This window comes from Chaetodon auriga, chromosome 11 (assembly GCF_051107435.1).
Source record: "Chaetodon auriga isolate fChaAug3 chromosome 11, fChaAug3.hap1, whole genome shotgun sequence".
Taxonomy (NCBI): Eukaryota; Metazoa; Chordata; class Actinopteri; order Chaetodontiformes; family Chaetodontidae; genus Chaetodon; species Chaetodon auriga.
In genome coordinates, this window is record NC_135084.1 from 20,247,028 (window position 1) to 20,266,516 (window position 19,489).

Here is a 19,489-nt window from a genome sequence, read left to right on the forward strand (position 1 = left end):
TTCCAGTTGGACGTGCCATTAATGATGTCTCAGTTCTGTGTAAGTGTCACAATGGCTGGCTCATGAACCTGGAAAAACTAAATGGAGTGCAGCCAGTTTTGTGTTTTATCGTCTATGACAAGTGAATATGTCTGTCATGAAAAGGTATTTGATTCTACAATCTGCACATCATATGTATTGGCTGTCAAACAAAACTTGACGGGTAAATGGATGGAGAATTCAAAAAGGCACAAGGGCTGTGTGTGTGTGTGTGTGTGTGTGTGTGTGTGTGTGTGTGTGTGTGTGTGTATGTGTATCAGCAAAAGTTTGAAAACTCTTTTCCCTCACACACATACACGCACATCAGCAGTGAGTGTTGACTATCAAACAACTTCATTTTACTGTTTACAGTATGTCAGAGAAGAGGTGTGACTGACTCATTGTTTGACCAATCGGGTCTCAGCTTCGAATCGGCATTAGTCCAATCATAGAAGAGAACCAGAGGATTGTCCACTGCATGTTGAAAAAGAACGTCATCTGCCTCATACATTTAGCTTTAGCCAAAATTAGCTAGTTGTTCAAATCATAGAAACAGCTAACCGAAACGAGTGTTTTTCTTTCCAAACGACAGCCTGCGTACGGGTTATTTATTTTGTGCTCCCTGAGCTTACTGTGCCAAACATGTATATAAAAGCCTTAGTCCGATGCAGAGACATGCTGAAAGGAGAACTGATCGTGTGAAATGCTGGCTAGCCTAATCAAAGCTAGCTAACGAGCAGGGGCCGAAAGACGAAAAGTGGCTAACATTAACGAGAGATTAGACTATCACAACAAGCCTGGGTGCTTTAACATACCTGCCACTGAAGCCACAAGAAGAAGGACTGGTAGAGATAGTTCCTTTCATACAAAGTAAGTAACATCTGGTTCTTGGACGATACTCGAAACCTCGGCTCATACTAACATTGGCTAGTCACCCGCTAACGTAAAGACAACACTTTGACAACTGAACTTCGCTAGCTTGTTAGCTAGCAACATAACTGGCCTCATTTTCAGTTAGGGACAACTGCCTCTTAGCCAACGTTATTATGGAGCCGAAGGATAAAAGTATAGTTGAGTGTATTTTGGTAATGATGGTGGTGATGATTATGATATTACCGGTCCTGCTGATGTTGTGCCAGTTAATAACCTGCCGGGGTTTTGTTAAGTGATTGACGTTAACGTAGTTACTGTTGCCTTGTAATTTGCTGGATAATTTTCAAATATATCATTAGCGTCAGTTTGCTAGTTAATGACCGAGAGACTGAAGTTTGTGCCTGTTTATGGCATGATAACATATTTGCTCCCCTCCCATTGTGAATGAATACGTCCTTGTTTTCGTTTTATCTTGGTCTAGGGGTTAGTTAACTGATTGTTGAACGATGATGGTGCGTATGAAATGCGACTCGCACGAGGCGCTGGTTTAATATAGTTTATTCTGGTAGCTGGTTAGAATACAGTTTAGCTCTAGACTCTAGAGGACCAAGAGAACAACACTTTTTATGTCACCTTTACCCTGTAATTAAGAAATCCATGTTGTATTATTTACTGTCAGCGTACATAGGAGTGTCTAATGTTATTCTAAACCAAAGTTCCTTGACATATTCTGGTTCCATTATGTACCCATGAAACTGCAGTACAGGAGTTAGCTTGTTTTATTGGCTTGTTGTGGGTAGTTTTATTGGGTTGTTGGTTTATGTGGCTCAGTGTTTGGCTGTGTGTTTGTGTGGCAGTGTGTTCCAGAAATGGCAGCATCATCAGTGGCATGTTTGTGTTGGCACCTTGATGTGAAATCCTGCACTCTCCATGCTGTTTTAGCCTATGACCACTGGCCTGTCCAAAGGCATTTATCTATAGGCTTTTGGTCATGTCTGTTGATTGAATCACTTCACATGCAGATGTGTGCTGGGATACGGCGTCAACTGGCAAGCTCAGAACTCAAAGATAGATTTGTCAAGAGAGGGTGAGATGGATAAACTGAGTGTGTGTGTGTGTGTGTGTGTGTGTGTGTGTGTGTGAACAGAAAAAGACATGAGTTGCAGATTAATTTTCTGATTACACTGTTGTTGATTTTTAGAATTAGCCAGCATAAATACTCCCTGTTTAAGCTGATGTCCCAAATGATATCAAAGCGTGAAACCTAGGGTATTCATAATGATCAATGATACTGTGGTGTGTAAACACCTTATGTAATTCTCTTTAACTTTTATAGCCTGAATCACTTTTCCATTGTCATATTTAGATGATGTTCACCATTCATTTACCAAAAGGATATTGACTTACATAAGGGCGTTTGGGATTAAGATAAGCACACATCTTGACTGTGACTTCCTCTTTCCGTTGGATATTAGAATCTTGACTGCTTTAAGTCAGTAATCACGTGATGTAGTAAATGTGGCCAAGACTCAAGCAGGTTCACTGAACCATTTGGAAGCATTTTACTGTCTGTTGTAATACCATCTGCAAACACATTACACATGTTAGTACAGTATGTCCTTCAGGAATTGAGACTTCTTGAGGCCTGGTATTCAAACTTCAGGCAGGCTAGGTTTCTGGATAGAGAGAGCAGGTATGTACAAGTGCAGATGGTCTTCCTGTTGATGACAACCCACTCACAGTTCAGTATAACCTGACACATTTACTTTCCTCCTCTTTGGCTGTAGTCTGATAGACTCCAGTCTGGTCAAATAACAGCCCCAGCTTCCCCGACGCCACTGCACTGAAGATGGCTGAAGCTGTCTGTTCAAAGAGCACTTGTTCTGGGAAATCGACTGCTTCTGATGCGACTTCAGTGATGAGTCATCAAAGAGGGGGCTCTGCGATATCCCCATCGTGTTGGTTCCACCTCTCCAATTTGTAAAAGGAGATTCCTTATTGCAGGGCAAAACTGATTCCATTTTAGTTACAATTTTTGTCATCATGGAGGACAGTGCATCAGCTGCTCCAGATACCTTGAGTTTTTACTCTTTCAAATGCGGATGTGGCTAATGGATTCTTAATCGTAGGTGGCGCCAGGCACCGGCCTACAGGGCTTCAGTCCCACCATGATTTCACCAAAGCCCTCAGTCTTTGCTGTTCATCACACATGGGTTTTTTAATCCTAATCACAGCTGTGTAGGAAACAATGTTTGGGGCAACTACGTTTACACAGAACTAATATGTAAAAGGTTTAAAAAGTGTTCACACAAATTAATAACTTCACCACGATATTGCAGTTGGCAGTGCTGTTTGTCTGCATGTGCACTGTGTATCTACATGGTTGTGTGCACTGGTTATAGTACATAAACACCGTGTAGTCCTGGACTAAACCGGTGGACCCCTACATGGCCTAAAGCATTTCCCTCTCCTGCTCAACTATCTATAGTACTCCAGCATCTGGCTTTTATTTCACCACCATGCTACTATATTTTTCCAGTCATCTTGTTCACAAGGTATCATGTTGGCAAATAGTATTCTGATCTCATTGTGTTAATCTGTTGCTTGTTTGGTACATGGCCACAAACACAGTGTTTGTTTCTGTCACCTGTCATCTTCCCACCAAATACAGTACAATACAAACGTTCAGTCATGCTGTCATCTGAAATATAGATGTAAGCTATTATGTAACATACTGTACGCCGCATGTCACCAAACAAGTCAGGAGAGAGATGGCTTTTATCTTGGTGATAGTTCACTGCTGTGTGTAGTGTGCATTTGACAGGCTAATCTGGCCCTGTGTGGATCCCATCAGCAGCTGACTGTTAAATTGAATTAGCTTGTTAAAGCTGCACTGCCTGTCTGAAGTCTGAGACCTGTGGGCTTGTCTGTTAGCCACCTTTCAGCTTTGACTCTCGAACAGCATCAGCCATTCGCTTCGTCTTGCCATGTGAGATGTGAGAGAAGCAACTGTGTGTTGTGAGTAAATCAGAGCGAGATCAGGCTTGCGACCTTTGTTGAGACCTAACCCTGAAACGCATATGCGCTCCATAAAGGGCCGCATGAACGTACGCACACACAGGCGCTGTGGCGTGGCTGTACAATCCTTCATCCTGTCGCACGCTGCAACCACCAACACCTACTGCTTCTGTTGCTATGGCGGCCACTCAGCTGCCACTCCAAGCTGTGTAACCATGGAGACATCAGACTAGGTGACATCACTCCCCGGCATTGTCAGTGCTTACACAGGTGCCTGCAAGTTTTGTGTGGTGGTATTTATGTTTTATGGAAGACCAGCTGGGTGTGGCACGCATTGTATCTGTGTGTTCATGACTTCTAATGAGTCGTGAAGCCTCGGTCCAGTGTGTGTGTGTGTGTGTGTGTGTGTGTGTGTGTGTGTGTGTGTGTGTGTGTGCGCACATGATTTGGTTTGGTGACACATGGCTTTGATATCTGCACAATAATAAGTTGGATAAGTGTGTGAATGCATTTGTTGTCAAGGTAATAATCCAAGTGGTTTGCACTATATCCCTTTGATGTGTGATCTGTGTGTGTGTGTGTGTGTGTGTGTGTGTGTGTTTGTTTGTTTGTGCGTGCGCTGATATGCAGAAAACACACACTTGTCCTGTCTCAGTTAGACTAATTGGGAGACTGGAAGGCAAACAACGATCTGCTCTTTTCTAAACGTTTACAAAAGTACTAAACCTGTGTTTAGGTTGGTCCTCTGCCACTGACTGAGTGCAGGTCATAATGTTTGGATCCGTTTTGTAATAAATATGTTAATGAGTTGGATTGAGTTGTATTAGCACCCATCCAAAGATCAGACTGTCGAGCGAGGTGTGTGGTCAGTTGTTTGCAGTCTTAAACATAAATACTTCATGATTTTGGACAACATTTGGAGTTGACATCAGATCGTTTCTATCGTAAATCAGATGTTTTGATTTTTCACTTCTCGTTGTGTTTGAATTCTTTTTTGTCAGTGGTAATTTGTAGCCTTTTTGAACACTGAAGACTTCAATCTCATTGACTTTGACATTGAGTCAGTGGAGTGAGTGGATAACCTGTCTTGTTTGTTTTATTTTTTTAATCTTTAGCTAAAGTATTTCCATTTGAACTGCTTGACTGAATCAGGCTGAAGCAACCTTCAGTTTTGTGTCATTCTACAAACAATTTGCAGGAGCGTTCAAATGATCATATATGGTCTACAGTGGCTAACTATGTAGTAAGAAGTATTATGTGCATTTAGCATTTGACATGGCATGATTGACTCCCTCTTCGTCCATAGTTTGTTTCACTTTTGTTTGTAAAATGTTAGCAATGCAGCAGTCCAATACTGAGTCAGTCAGCTGGATCCAACCACCTTTGACCTTCAATCATGGATTAAGAGAAATATGAGACAGTGGGAAACTGTGCAGTTAAGTTTTAAAAAAATGTACCAATTAGCCATAACCACATTTTCTTTAAGAGACCAGAACCTTGAGTATGCCTACAACTTGTTTGTAAGTAGCTTTTATAGATATTTTCAGAAATTAAGGTACAAGTTAATAGTGCAATTTCCGAGGCTAAGAGGCCCTAAGTAGTATTACAATCAATGAAAATGTATAAGTTCTCACATTACAGAACCAATTAACAATAGGCTGGTTACAGAATTTTTCTCCCATCAAGCAGCTTGACGCTGCTGTTCATTTAGCTAATGCAGGTGCAGTTATGGACAGATAACACATCCTCCTGAGTTTAATGCTCTTTGTAGGCACTTCTGGCTGGCCAAAGAAGCTTTTAAGCTTGCTCTTCAGTCTCTTTGAGCATAAACCAAAGTGACTGTGCTATTTCTGGATATGATGAGCAATGATCACTGTTTGGTTGAATTGTTCCTTCAGGCCTATTAAGTAAACAGTAAAAGAAACACACGCTAAAAAGCTCTTGAAGCCCAAGTCTCCCACAGTTTCCTTAAAAATCTGTGGCACACATGCAGGATTTTAGATTTTCAGACCATCAGAGATTCAGTTGAGATCTACAGTCTGCTCTGTGATTTTGAGTTAAAGCCTAATTTATGTTCGCAACCTGATGCAACAACTTGAAAGTTGAAACCTGGGCAGTATAAGTTATAAAATTATGTGTCTGACTCACAAAGCAGGTGCACTTTGCAGATCTTATTTCAATTCAATGTATTAACCACACAGCAAAATAGGTGCTATTTATATATATTTATATTTGAGAGAATATATGCTGTAGGTATACATTTTAAATTGTATTATATTTTAATTTTTCCTCTGCAGCATCATTAATATCCACAAGAAATACTTAAATTTTGTGTAATTTGAGCTCTTGCTCCCCCACTCATAGTTGGATTGGAAAGTTAACATTCAACTTGGGTGTTCCTGTTCACCGCACAAGAGAGCCAGCATGCACAATACTAGTGCCCTGCTGCTGGTACTTCTTCACTGATTGAAGCCATAATTAAATAGTTATTAGGTTCACCTGTGCCAAAATGCCCTTTGAGAGAAAGGCACTTGATGCAGTATCCAATCGAAATGGAGAACCTTGTCACACACCTGGACCAGGGAACAGATTGTGGCCAATGATGAGAACATCTTAGAAAACAACAAAGAAAGGGATTCAATTCTGGGAAGGGATGTTGCTTTTTTTGGCTTTGCTTGAAATAGTAATTAATTAACTAAACACTGAAATAGTATGAATTTAGTATACAGTGTTTGTAGTGTGGAATTGGGGCAGCTTTTGATCTGTTCATATGAAAATGCTATTTAACATCAAAGATGTCCTAAAATCTGCCAAACCAGACAATCTTGAGGATTAGCATTTTAAACCGGATTGTTATTAGAGACAGAATTTCAGTCTTTAAGTTCGATGTGACTTTTTTTGTTTGTCCTGTGTCTCTTTTTTCCTCTCCCACAGGTAGCAGTGGGTGTCTCTAGGGCAGAGCCATGGGTGCGTTCCTGGACAAGCCCAAGACGGAGAAGTACAACTCACATGGTGAGGGAAATGGCGTGCACTACGGGCTGAGCTCCATGCAGGGCTGGAGGGTGGAGATGGAGGACGCTCACACAGCTGTGTTGGGACTTCCTGCTCCTGGTATGAGTGACTGGTCCTTTTTTGCTGTGTACGATGGTCACGCTGGCTCAAGGGTTGCCAACTACTGCTCTAAGCATCTTCTGGAACACATAATCAGCGCTAGCTTTGGGGCCGGAGGGACACAAGGCTCCCAGGCTGGTTCGGACGCCTCCACCACTGACCCTCCAGCACCGGTTCCTCCTTCAGTGGAGGCTGTGAAATCTGGGATCCGGACAGGCTTCCTGAGGATTGATGAGCACATGCGCAGCTTCTCCGACCTTCGAAATGGCATGGACCGTAGTGGCTCCACAGTAGTGGGAGTCCTCCTGTCACCCGATCATTTCTTCTTCATTAACTGTGGGGATTCTCGAGCTGTCCTATACCGCAATTCACATGTGTGCTTCTCCACACTCGACCACAAGCCTTGCAACCCACGTGAGAGAGAGCGCATCCAGAATGCCGGCGGCTCAGTGATGATTCAGAGGGTTAATGGGTCACTGGCCGTATCGAGGGCCTTGGGGGACTACGATTACAAGTGCGTGGATGGGAAGGGTCCCACAGAGCAGCTGGTTAGCCCTGAACCAGCAGTGTTTGAGATGGTTCGGGCCCCAGAACAAGATCAGTTTGTGATCCTGGCGTGCGATGGCATCTGGGATGTCATGTCCAATGAGGAGCTGTGCGAGTTCGTGAAATCGAGGCTTGAGGTGTCTGATGACCTGGAGAGAGTCTGCAATGAAGTGGTGGACACCTGCCTACACAAGGTTTGTACAGATTTGTTTCTGAGCATGGCTTTTGTGTGTTTTTGCTGTGAGAGCCACTATTTTCTAACACCCCACAGAGGTTCAAATGTGTAGAATCTGGCAGAATCAAGTCCTCCAAGAAACTGGTTTGTCACAAATGACTTTTTTAAATGAATGTATCACCAATTTGAATTCCCTGATTCAATGGGAACTATATGATGAAGGAACGTACATGAAGAGATTTTTTTGCTGCCTCAACAGGGACTTCTTGTAGCAGTTTTAATGGCCCAGGCGCATAAGTAAATGTTCCCTTAAATAAGAAAAGAGGAGCAAGTGAAATGGGTTAAGCAGTTTGGATCATCACTATTTCTTTCAGCACTACACAATAACTCCTTCTCTTTCTTCGTTCCTCTCTCCTCTGGTCCATCTTAGGGGAGTCGGGATAACATGAGTGTTGTGTTAGTGTGTTTGCCCAACGCTCCCAAAGTGTCAGAGGAAGCTGTGAGGAAAGACGCTGAGCTCAACAAATATCTGGAATCTCGAGTGGAAGGTGAGAATGGATGGGTGGAGAAAAGGAGCTATTGTTGACTGTATGTGCAGATGTAATGGCTTGAATATTAAAAATTGAGCTTACTCATTTTCATGATCTTTCTTTCGCTTTTTCCTGAAAACAGCTCTGGAACGTTCTCATTTTTTTTATGTGGCTTAAAGTGAATTTTAGGTCATTTCATTTGAATAGTTTCTTTGTGTGTTACTGATTTGGTGAGCTGTTAAAAATGTCCTGTTTGCTCGTGTGACAACTGTGAGTTCACAAACATTTATAGTCAATTACACCCATCAATACTGTTTTGAGTGTAGTTGGGAAAAATAGGTGCTACAAAGGTTTTTCTTGGAGACACAGGATCTTTCTCCAACTGAGACATATCTGTATGCATGTTTTCTCCTCCAACTGACTGTGCTACTCTCTATTATCTAACTTCCAGCCAAGTTAGCTCCAGCTCACAGCAGAGGAATGACACCATCATGACCTCCCTTTCCATTTCAGCAAGCATCTCCCCTCTTTATTCCCTGTTTGCTCCTCTCCTCCGTGCACCTCCCTAAACGCATCTTTCTCTCCCCTTGCTCGCTCACACATTCCCTGGCTTGTTTGGATGGATTCTCTACTCCCCTCCTGTCTCTCTGGCTGTCCTTTCCTTTCTCGTTTCATCCCGTTTTTTTCTCAGGATGCATGAGGTCCTCTGATGAACACAGTGCAGCTTTTCGAGTTGTTGTTGGTTATGTCAGCCTTCTTCTGTGGCTAAAACCAGAGCCGGTTTCAGAGCCTGGCCAAACAGGAAAGGTATTCTTAAACTCTGAGACTATATAAAATTAATCTTTACACCTGTTTTTATCAAGCTGGTACCGATTTTATTTTGATCCACAGCATGGAAAAACCCGGGTTTTGTATTTGGAGGACAGGCTGTAATATCCATTGTAAGACCACTGAATGCAGGTGGTTGATATGTGTGATACTGCTAAAATGTTTGCTGAATGGTTCGATGAGCACTTCAAAGTGGGTTACGTTTCAGGTTGAAGTACACTTATACAAAAATTTGGTTCGGGTGAAGCTGAGTAGATATTTGACTGCAGATACTGTCTAATACTGCAAGATAGAAAGAAAGAAGGGAATAGATAGAGAGGAAAAGAATGAGGGAGAGGAATGCTCTGGCTGAACATTGACCTGGCCTCATGCCACGCTCAACTCAGTTGCAGGCCTGTAGCTGTCACCATCTCTCTCTCTCTCTCGCTCTCTCTCGTTCTCTCTCGCTCTCTTGCTCTCACACACACACACACACACACACACACACACACACACACACACTCACTTCCACGACTTCGCTTGTATGGTCCTCACTTCCTTTCTCCTCATTTGTCACATTTTTGGTCTCACTCCTGTGTTCCCCCTCTCCTCTCCCTCTCCTATCCTTCCCTGGCTGTTCTTGGCTATCGCCAGCTCCGTTAATACTGACTTGTGTAACAACAATGTCTGGTGTTGTTTTAGAGATGCTGTCTCGGCCAGAGGAGGTGGGCTTTCCAGACCTGGTAACAGTGATGAGGAACCTGTCCACTGACAGCGGCATGCCCGCTCTGCCACCAGGGGGTGGCCTTGCCAGCAAGTAAGGAACTCTGCCCCTCAAAGTATTATTATTATTGTTAACACAAGAGTTATGCATTTTTCCACAGTCATAAACATCTGGGAGCAGAGCCAGTCTTTAACGTTATCAATACCAAGAAGAGAAGTGAGTGTTTAGTGTACATGTGCTCAGCCCAGGTATTGGTTTTTGTATGTCTTGCAGTTGTTACAGTGCTAGCAAGAGGTTTTCCTTTTTTGACAACTACTCCTTGCCGTACCTTGTTTTTCCACAGACTCCCTCTGTTGTTGTTGTTTCAATGCATGGTTTGAATTGGATAGCTAGAGACAACGATCCCATTTTTTTGGGTCTGTGTTTCCTCCTGCAGACGCAACGTTATTGAAGCAGTATACAACCGTCTGAACCCATACCGGGAGGAAGATGGGGTGAGTATGAGCTTTGTCCTTTTCGACCATTTACACAACACTCACACTCTCTTATGCTAAAGTCTTGAGGCTACACAACACGTCTGAGATACCAGCTGTCTCAGTTGTTGAGTTCATCTTTCACATATGAGTTTCAGTGGTCTCTGAAAATCTCTTACTCTAATGTTGAATCCCGTCTGGTGGACCAGGCTGGTGCTTTGTATGCACTGTATTTATCTTCACACTGAAAACCAGAGCAGATGAAGTATTACAGTTGACTTCAGAGATGGCTTTGATAAACATCTGTTTTGGTTTTTTTTTTGTGCATGGTGCATGATGCACACCTTCCTGTCAGCTCTCATAGCAGGTTATGCATGCATGACAACACAGCTTTTTCAAAAGTCTTTCTAGTGGAACTGAGAACTTTTTGCTCTTTTACCAAATACAGTGACTGCAGTTGAAGTCTTTCTTTTCTAATATCTTTGAAAAATCTCATGTGGGAGACTCTCTGTGTATCAAAGATTTCTTTGATAGTTTATTTGCCCTCACACAAAGTTACCCCAAAGGACACTCTGTGAATCAGTCTATTATTAACAAGTATATTGAGTATATTCCGAACACAAGTATCTAAGTATCTGCCTACTAGAACAGTGTTTCCCTTTTTGAGGATGACGTCAGGGTTCATGCAATTTTAAGTTTACTTTTTCTGCTGGAAGTCGGATGTGGCTCTGCATCACTCTGCTTTGTGCTGTGTTTATGTGCTATTACAACTATTGGAAATATAAGATGCAGACTGGGATACACACACATTGAAGATAAAGCAGTAGTCAACACAAAATGTATAAAAATAAATGACAATAAGTAATGCCAACAGTGGTGCAACAGTGGGAACAGTGGATTGCAGGAAGGAACACTCCACTGAAAAGTTTCACTCATGCTGTGTCAGCTCTGAAGTTTCTGTGGAAGGTTTGTATCTTGGTCTTTCATGGAGGAAGGTGACTGAATTCAGCTTTTTGACAATTTCATTGCAAACAAAGAATCAAAATGGCCGATGCAGTACTTTTCAAACCATGGCTGCCTCATTATCCTCTTCTTTGCTGTTTGTCCCTGTGCTCAGTATGTTCCAGAGACCCGAATACGCAGCTTCTGTTTGTCACTAGTGCAGATAGTTGTTTACCTTGTTGCATGCAACTGTGTTTGTTGCAAACAACAAACAATTAAGTAAACCTGAAGATGGGACAGCGTCCTGTCTCAAATAGTTCTCTATGTGGCTCAGGTGAATAAAGGCTGAAGCCTCTATTTGAGAATTTATGGCATTATGGAGTCAGTATTGAACAGGTGTTGGTGTCATACTCCAGCAAGCTGTGTGTCTAAAGATGTATAGTCTTGCACACAGATATGTTCTGCAGAGATCTCTACTTGCCAGCAAGTGTGTGGCCCTGTTCCTTTCTGTTGCAGTGGATTGTGGTTGCACATTACACTTTAAATAATGGATCAGTTGTGTCTGCCAGTGAATGGCACACTGAGTGCAGTGTCATGATAAAGCTCTCACTACTTGTTTATTAGCTGTAATATCTGGTGCATTCTTTGCGTGTGTGCATGCATGCGTGCATGTGTGTGTGTCTAGCTATGGACGTGTCAGAAGTCCTGAGGTGGAGTAGATGGGATGGGATCTGTGTGTGTTTGGTTGCTGGTGCTGGAGATGAGGGGATGTTCTCTTCGTTGTCTTGGTTGGTCTGTGAGGACGTTGAGTTAGTGTGATTGTTTGCCTTATGCACACACACACACACACACACACACACACACACACATTCACATGTATGAAAAGGATATAACCGCACTAGCTTGGGGTGCTAACGCAATATATTTCCAAATTCTAGACATAGTGGCTTTAAATAGACTTTAATTCTGCATAATTTATAATGTAAGGGATGCTGTAGTGTTAGATAACATTTTACAGCACTTTGTTTTTCTGACAGACTTCTTCAGTTAAAGGTGCTATCAGTAAAACATGGCTCTTAATAAAATCTTGTGGGAAGCTACATCTGTAAATGTGTGTGCTCCTCACCGACCTCTCATGTTAACTAGTTTTATGACAAGGTTGGTGTTAAGATCACCACATGTGGCCTTTATGGTACTTCACTGGGGAAAAAAACAATGCTGCTTGTCATAAAAGTTTTGTTATGTCACCATTACTTACTTACAAACCTGGTATGTGGGACTTTTGTACAAGCCTGATTCCAAAAGGTTGGGACGCTGTGTAAAACATTGATAGAACAAAGTGTGATCATTTGCTAATCCTTTTTGACATATGCTCAATTACAGTCCAAAGTCAATATATTTAATGGTTTGCTTCATCAACTTCATTGATTTTTGTAAGTATATGCTTATTCTAAATTTGGTTTCCTACAAGTTGGGACAGGAGCAACAGAAGACTGGGAAAGTTACAGGTTAACAGGTTCATTGGTAACAGGTGATAGTATCATGATTGGGTATGAAAGGGGCATCCTGGAAAGGCCTAGTCGTTCACAGGCCAGGATGGAGCGAGGTTCCCCTCTGTGTGAGCGCATGATTGATAGAGGATATAACTACATGGGCTCAGGAACACTTTGTAGAACTGTTGTCGTTAAACAGAGTTTGTTTGCAAATGATTGCATCCTGTTTTTATTTACATTTTATACCAGCTTTTTTGGAATCAGGGTTGTAAATTAACTTCAGTTACTTTTAACCTTCAGTTCACACGATCCTGATTGAGCCTGTTAGCGCCACAGAAATCTCTGTATTTTAAATCTGGTGACTGTTGTCACTTTCCTTGCTCGCCACCAGTGATGCATTTTAGTTCAGCCGATAATGATTGGTTTGCCAGAGCTGAAGAGGGAACAACCGTAGGAAGAGTAGGCTGCAGCATGGCGCAGCCTACGGTGTGATATGTTTGTATCATTATTGTCCCTGTTAGAAGGGGGAGAGAAAAGCTCTGCACTGCAGGTTTAAGTTCTATCCATGTCTGTGCTGAGTGTAAACTGACTCGGGTACGGTGGTGCTGCACTACTACTCCAGCTACAATGAGTCACGTTTAAAGTTTTACTTTCTAATCGATTTAGCTAATTTTAGCTTCTGTTTAGTCAATGTTAGCTTCATCATAGTACTGGCACATCATACTTTTGGACCTGTCCAAACCAGATGACCATAAGATTCCTTCCAAAAATTGGACTGGAGGAGAGACAGCCGGTCATTAATAGACCCAAGAATATTCAGACCAAAATCAAGAGAACAACCATACTGGCATTAGCATAATGTTCCACCAGTTAATGAGAGACTGTGATTGGAAAGAGTAGCAAGATGTGACTGAAGCGAGGCAGGAGAGACTAAAGAGGTGTCGAACAGCTCGAAAATGATTACTGATGGCACCTTTATGGTAAAAATGAGCTTTTCTGGAAGAAAAAACAACCAGTGTGATTTCTCCCTTAAACAAATATTTTATCACAGCAGCACAGATAGTGGAATGGCTCAAAATATACTGTAGTTTGCAAATGGTATGAAGTAAAGCACACGCACACACACACACACACTCACACACAGATTGATAAGGGATGTATCGATTTGTCTAACTGTGTGTTCACCTCTGATTAACGCAGCCCTCCTGTTTCATTTGGTAAGTGATCACATATATAACTGTTACCTCCTGCCCCCCTTCCCTTCTTCCAACCCCTCATCTACACACACACACAAACACACACACTCACACACACACTAGGGCTGGGCGATATGACCTAAAACGTATCATGTTTTCTTTGTTTGTTGTTTTTACGGTGAGGGTATTATCACAGTATTGGGAAAACGGAAGGGATACTCCATATTGGCAATTGAAGGGAACATATGGCTTCAGATAAGAATGAAAATCAGGTATAAGCCCACATCCACATGGAAGCTATCAGAAGTAATCTGGGGTTCAGTATCTTGCCCAAGGACACTTCGACATGTTGACTGCAGGGGCCAGGGATCGAACCACTGACCGTCTACATTACATAAGTACAACAGTTAGTGTACCGCAGGACCCGTCCGTCAGCTACATTTACATACTGTAGCAACAGACACACATACCGACGCAGCACGCCAGCTGAGCTGGTGTTGCAGTATGAAGTGTGGACATAACGTTAGTGCTGGCTAAGTGAGATGACACAGATTCAAAAACAGTTTCCCACATCCATGCTACTAATATTAATTAGCTTCAAATGAGCGACAGCGTTCACACAGTTTCTCTCATCTGTCCCTCAGTATTAAATACACCGACATTACTGCATCGTGTGAGTCTACAATAGCTGCTACCAGCCACATTAGCCGCAGACGCTAAATTCAACAGGCCAACCAGCAGCTTGATGCTGGCTTTGATCCATCTTTGAATTTCAGTTCTGAAGCGAATCCTGCTTTGTATTGACCCTTGCAGCTGTCCTGGAGTCAGGGTTACAACGAGGAAAAGAGTAGTTACTGGATGTAACTCCAGTTCTAGGAGTATATGCGTAGCCTTCTACCTGCATGTTATCACAGCCGCTATTTTTAACATGCTAAAGCCTTTCTCACGGTAATGACAGTATTGCAAAATGTCGTGGCAGAATGTGACACCTGTGATGAAACTGTTATACCGCCCATCCCTAACTCACACACACACACACACACACACACACACACACACACTCTTACAGGCATGTACGTGGAGACCTGCTACGCATATTCCCCTGTCACTCCTCCATCAGTCTCTGCTCCCTGTTCTGATCTCCTCTCTAGCATGTGGAGCCCCATTTAGACTTTAAGGCGTGTGTGCACATGGACGTCTGCGTGCAGACGTGACTGTCCAGGTTGGATGAGGATGAGTGGTCGTTGTCTCTGGTCCTGTCCGTCCCTCTCTCACGTCACACGCACTCAAACACGCATGCATCGCTGTCTCACTCAGTCTTTCCACAACTGCACGCAAGTGTCCACCAGTCTCTGTTTCTGTGTCTCTGCCCGCAATAAGGCGAAGGAATTGTTGTGTTGGCGTCTTGTTGCAGATACATGCTGCGGTAGAAAATGTGCCCTGGCTTACTCTGCTGCTGTAACTGCTTTCAAACTTTATTTTGTGATTTCTTTGTCGTGCTGATCAGAGGAAAACCTGCCCTTGAAGTGCAGGTTGGGGAACAGAATCATTGCCGTTGTGAAGATTGTGTTTCTGTGTTTGCTAACAGTGTGCCCGCTCTTTCTCCTCCCTCTTCTCACTCCGCTCTCCCTCATTTCTTCTTTTCCTTCTTTCCTTTTATTCCTCCTCTCCCTCTCTCTTCCTTGTCCCACCATATTCCTCTCTCGGTGGCTTTCCTCTTGCAGAGCGGAGCTGAGTTGGAGTACCACTGGTAGCTGTCCAGCACAACTGCCTGATCCAAAAGAAGAAAAAAAAACATAAAAAAAAACAGGACCACTTCTCCACACAAGATCACATCCATTGTCACCTTTTGATTTCCTCTGGGATTTTTACATTTTTTTTAGTTTTTTCCCCCCACACTGAGAGATCGATCGAAGCAGAAACCTTTTTTTTTTTTTTTTTTTTAAACAAACAACACATCCGGTGTGGATGAAGGCTGCAAAACAGATTTTGTTGGTTCTTTTTGTTGAACAAGAGAAGGGGAACAACTTCACTGAGGGTCTGAAATGCGGAACTACATCCACAGCATATACGTCAGAGGAGAAACAAACAAGCACAGTTTCTGGTGCCCGTCGTTTTCTTGCTTTCTTTGTGGTGGTTATTTTTGTTGTCGATTGACGGGGACATAAGAGCAGCGCTGCTCTGCTCTATGGTGCCTTCCTCAGAACTGAGAGCGAAGGGAGGCGAACAGCCAGCCAGTCATTACTAAACCAGCCACTCATAGATCAGATCCTGAATGGACTACAGTGGTTTGTTGGCTGCTTTTTCTTTTTTTCTTTTTTGGCATTATTTGTTTTGAAGTGTGAACTTTACTTGACTGGCAGCCAATCGACCACACAAGCCGACGACTTCCGCACACCTCTAGCTACACTGTGCAGCTCAGCGCAGCGAGCGTGGGAGTTGTCAGACGGGGCCCAAACGCTCCACCTGCCCAGCTCGCTGGAAATGCCTCACAGAACTCCCGGATTTAAAAAAGTCCTCGCGATCCAAACGCCTCCTGGATGAAGCCTCAAATTCAGGGCCCGAGAGCCCATCGCCTGGCCGTACACCTGAACACGAGCGCAAAGAACCGAGTCTGTCTGGCGACAAATTTCAGGTCGGCTGCTCCGTACTGCGTCCAGCTAAAGCAGGACGTGGGCCGGGGTGGCGGGCTGCAGATAGGAATTCCATGGAGACATTTCAACTCAAAGCGTGATGACTCTTCTTGCACGTCCCTGCTCCTTTTCTCTCCTCCCTTCTCTTAAAGGATATTATCAAGCAGTTGATTTCTTCCCCTTCCCCTCTGCCCCCCTCTCTCCTTTGGCTTTTGTCTGTCTCTTCACGTGACAGAAGCGACTCGGCTGTCATCGGCATCGGCAGACTTTGCCAGAATCATAAGCTTTTGAGCCTGCTGTTGTTTCAGAGATAGAAAGATAGAAATTATATATTAAATTCCTATATATAGATATATATTTTGATTTGTTTTATCTTAATTCCCAGCCATGGTATTCGTTGTGGCCTAATGTGTGTGTGGTCTGTGTGTGTGTGTGCGTGTGTGCAGACAAATTAAAACACACAAAAAACCTGCACACAGTGTTCCCACACAGCAGCTTTCCAAAGACAGGGTTTGGGATAAAGGAATTCCTGCCTCACCTTCTTCTTCATCCCCCTTTCTTCTCAACACACACATACACACACACACACACACACACACACAAAATCCTGCTTCTGATACAACTCGCCTTTTCTATCTCTCAGATATCCTATGTAAAAACAAAAAAAAAAAAAAGGACCCTTTTTTTGTTTTGATTGGAAAAAAATCCATTTCCATTTTTTTAAATGTCTTTTTATGTTTTTTGGTATGTAAGGCTTTTCAGAGTACTGTGGCTGTGGTCCCATTACAGATGGACGACAAAACGACAAGGGGAGCATGAAGTAGACCCTGTACAGCAGATTGGGAGAGAAGTTTTTGGTGTTTCACTGAATGAAGTAAAGGAGGGACGCTGTAGGACAGACGAGAAAAGGTCCTGCACCCAGAGCCGAGTCCACGCTGTCGCTGAAATTCCTGTCCTTAATTTTCCCTCAGCTACCCTCACAGACTTTGCCTCAAAGGCCACGGGACGGCTGCTGGGAAAACCCTGGTTCCACTCTCTCCGGACTCAGTCCTTTTCATTTCTGTCAATCCAAACACTAATAAGTGATTGAAATGTCAGAAACAAATCTTTGTCAGAAAACGCCTCTTTTCTCTCTCTCTCTTTTTGAAACAAGTGTACTCATAGACGAAGTGGATACACATACTTTGCATGTGTATTCTTTTCTGTAGATGCGTTTAAAATAGGCTATAAGTATATACAGACCTGTACTATACACTTTTTTTTCCCCCCAATCATTCAATGGCAGATTCATTGTGCTTCTGAAGTGGCAGTATTGAAAGAGAATAGGCCTAACAGAGTTTGCCGGCTGATTAATGTTCTTGTGGTACACTTGCTCTCGGTGCCATATGACGAATAGGTACTTGAATGTGTAGTTCTTTTGCAGTTGCATTGTTTTAATGGGATGATTGATTTTTCTTTGTTTGTGGTGGAGGGAGTGGGAGGGGTGGGATCTCTATAGTTGTGCATGTTTTGTGATTGAGGGGGAGTGTATTTAGTGTGCGAGCGGGCGGCGTACTGGGCGGATGGGGGTAACGCGGGCGTGTTCAGTGTGGTGGAACACAGTGTTAGAGAGGAGAGGTGTGAAAAAGCCACGATGCAAGAGCAAAGATAGGACACACAGCAGGGTGTCACGTGTGTTTTAAGACTGAGATTCAGCTGGACGACCTTTTTCAAGCTGAAGAAATGTTTCCTTTCTCACTGCGTCTGATCTGGTTTTCTATTCCGACTTTCTAACATTGTGTTCGGTTTTGCCACACTGAACACAGTCCTCAGTTTGGGTTTATGTTTAAGCTATATCAGACACTGGGCTCGGAGAGGAATTAACGCAGGGAAGGAGGGAGAAACGTTTATTTTTCTGAATGTAATTTGTCATTATTCACACTGATTCCACTGCATGGACTGAATACAAGCAGCACTGCAGCATCACATTCTCTCCTCGGCGGTCATTCAATGACAAAACAAGCTGTCTCGGCTCCCTTTGTTTTGAAGAAAAAAAAAAAAAAGCACTTGATCATTATTCTTGTTGTGGAATATAACCTGAAGGCTGGCGTGGGAAAGACTTCTGGAGGTGATGTGATGCTGGAAAACTTTCACCATGACTTCTTGCTGCGATGCCGGATATGTTAAGTAGAGATCACTTCACAAAGCGTGTTGTCTCCCGATCTTTAGTCTGGGTCGGCGGGGTCGACGTGATCTCGAGGGCGCCAGAGGGCAGAGGCGAGAATATGAAAATACCGAAACAGCAAAATCGGCGACATTCCTCTGGTGGGTTTTTTTTTTTAGGATGGAGACAGACCCTCGTACTCTCTGTCACCTCCTCCCGTCGTCTCTGGTCACTCTTTATTTACACACTATTAGAATTGACAGGCGTATGATGGCAATGATCAATTCCACACTTGTTTTTATTTATTCTTGTGCTTTTTAGCTCTTACAAAAATGCTGTATTTTGAAGACAGAATGAGGTCACGATAAGCTGGTGTGCATTTGAGAGTAACGTGTGGCTCACTCGACTTCACCTCTTAGGAGACTAAAGGAAGGCGAGGCTTATGAAACACCCAGGGTATTCACCATTCCTTCTTCCTGTACTAATTTCCCAGTATGCTATTGTGATGTTACAGACCATACAGTGAACATAAACGTCAATAAAAGATGGATTTAAGTTTAAACTGCTCTGCTTTTTTTCCAGCTCTGTTCAGTACAGCACGACATGTACATGTTTGGTATCCAGAGACAGATCGTACCCTCTGTGGTGCTCGTTCTTCTGTGCCAGCGCGCACAGAAAAAGTCAGCATGCAGCTCAGAAGAGGAGGCAGAAGTCTTCCAGTAAAACCTTTGCTTTTCAATACGTTTCTTACAGTACATCCTGTGAAGCGACTGAATCTCACAGCCTGCTGTCCTCCAGAGTTTTAAC

General features: G+C 43.1%; 1 protein-coding gene across 2 annotated transcripts; it reads left to right on the plus strand.

The window, feature by feature from the left end:
* The first annotated feature begins 483 nt into the window (after positions 1 to 483).
* Positions 484 to 19,244, plus strand: ppm1ba (protein phosphatase, Mg2+/Mn2+ dependent, 1Ba). 2 transcript variants are annotated; one of them, XM_076743902.1, is made up of 7 exons: positions 484 to 888; positions 6,844 to 7,760; positions 8,172 to 8,289; positions 9,781 to 9,895; positions 10,239 to 10,296; positions 13,911 to 13,927; positions 15,631 to 19,244. In XM_076743902.1, coding segments are annotated over exons 2-7 (1,197 nt in total). In that variant the 5' UTR covers positions 484 to 888; positions 6,844 to 6,872; the 3' UTR covers positions 15,632 to 19,244. The 2 variants fall into 2 exon arrangements, with proteins under 2 accessions (XP_076600017.1, XP_076600015.1); XM_076743900.1 differs by lacking the exon at positions 13,911 to 13,927.
* The last annotated feature ends 245 nt before the right edge of the window (positions 19,245 to 19,489 follow it).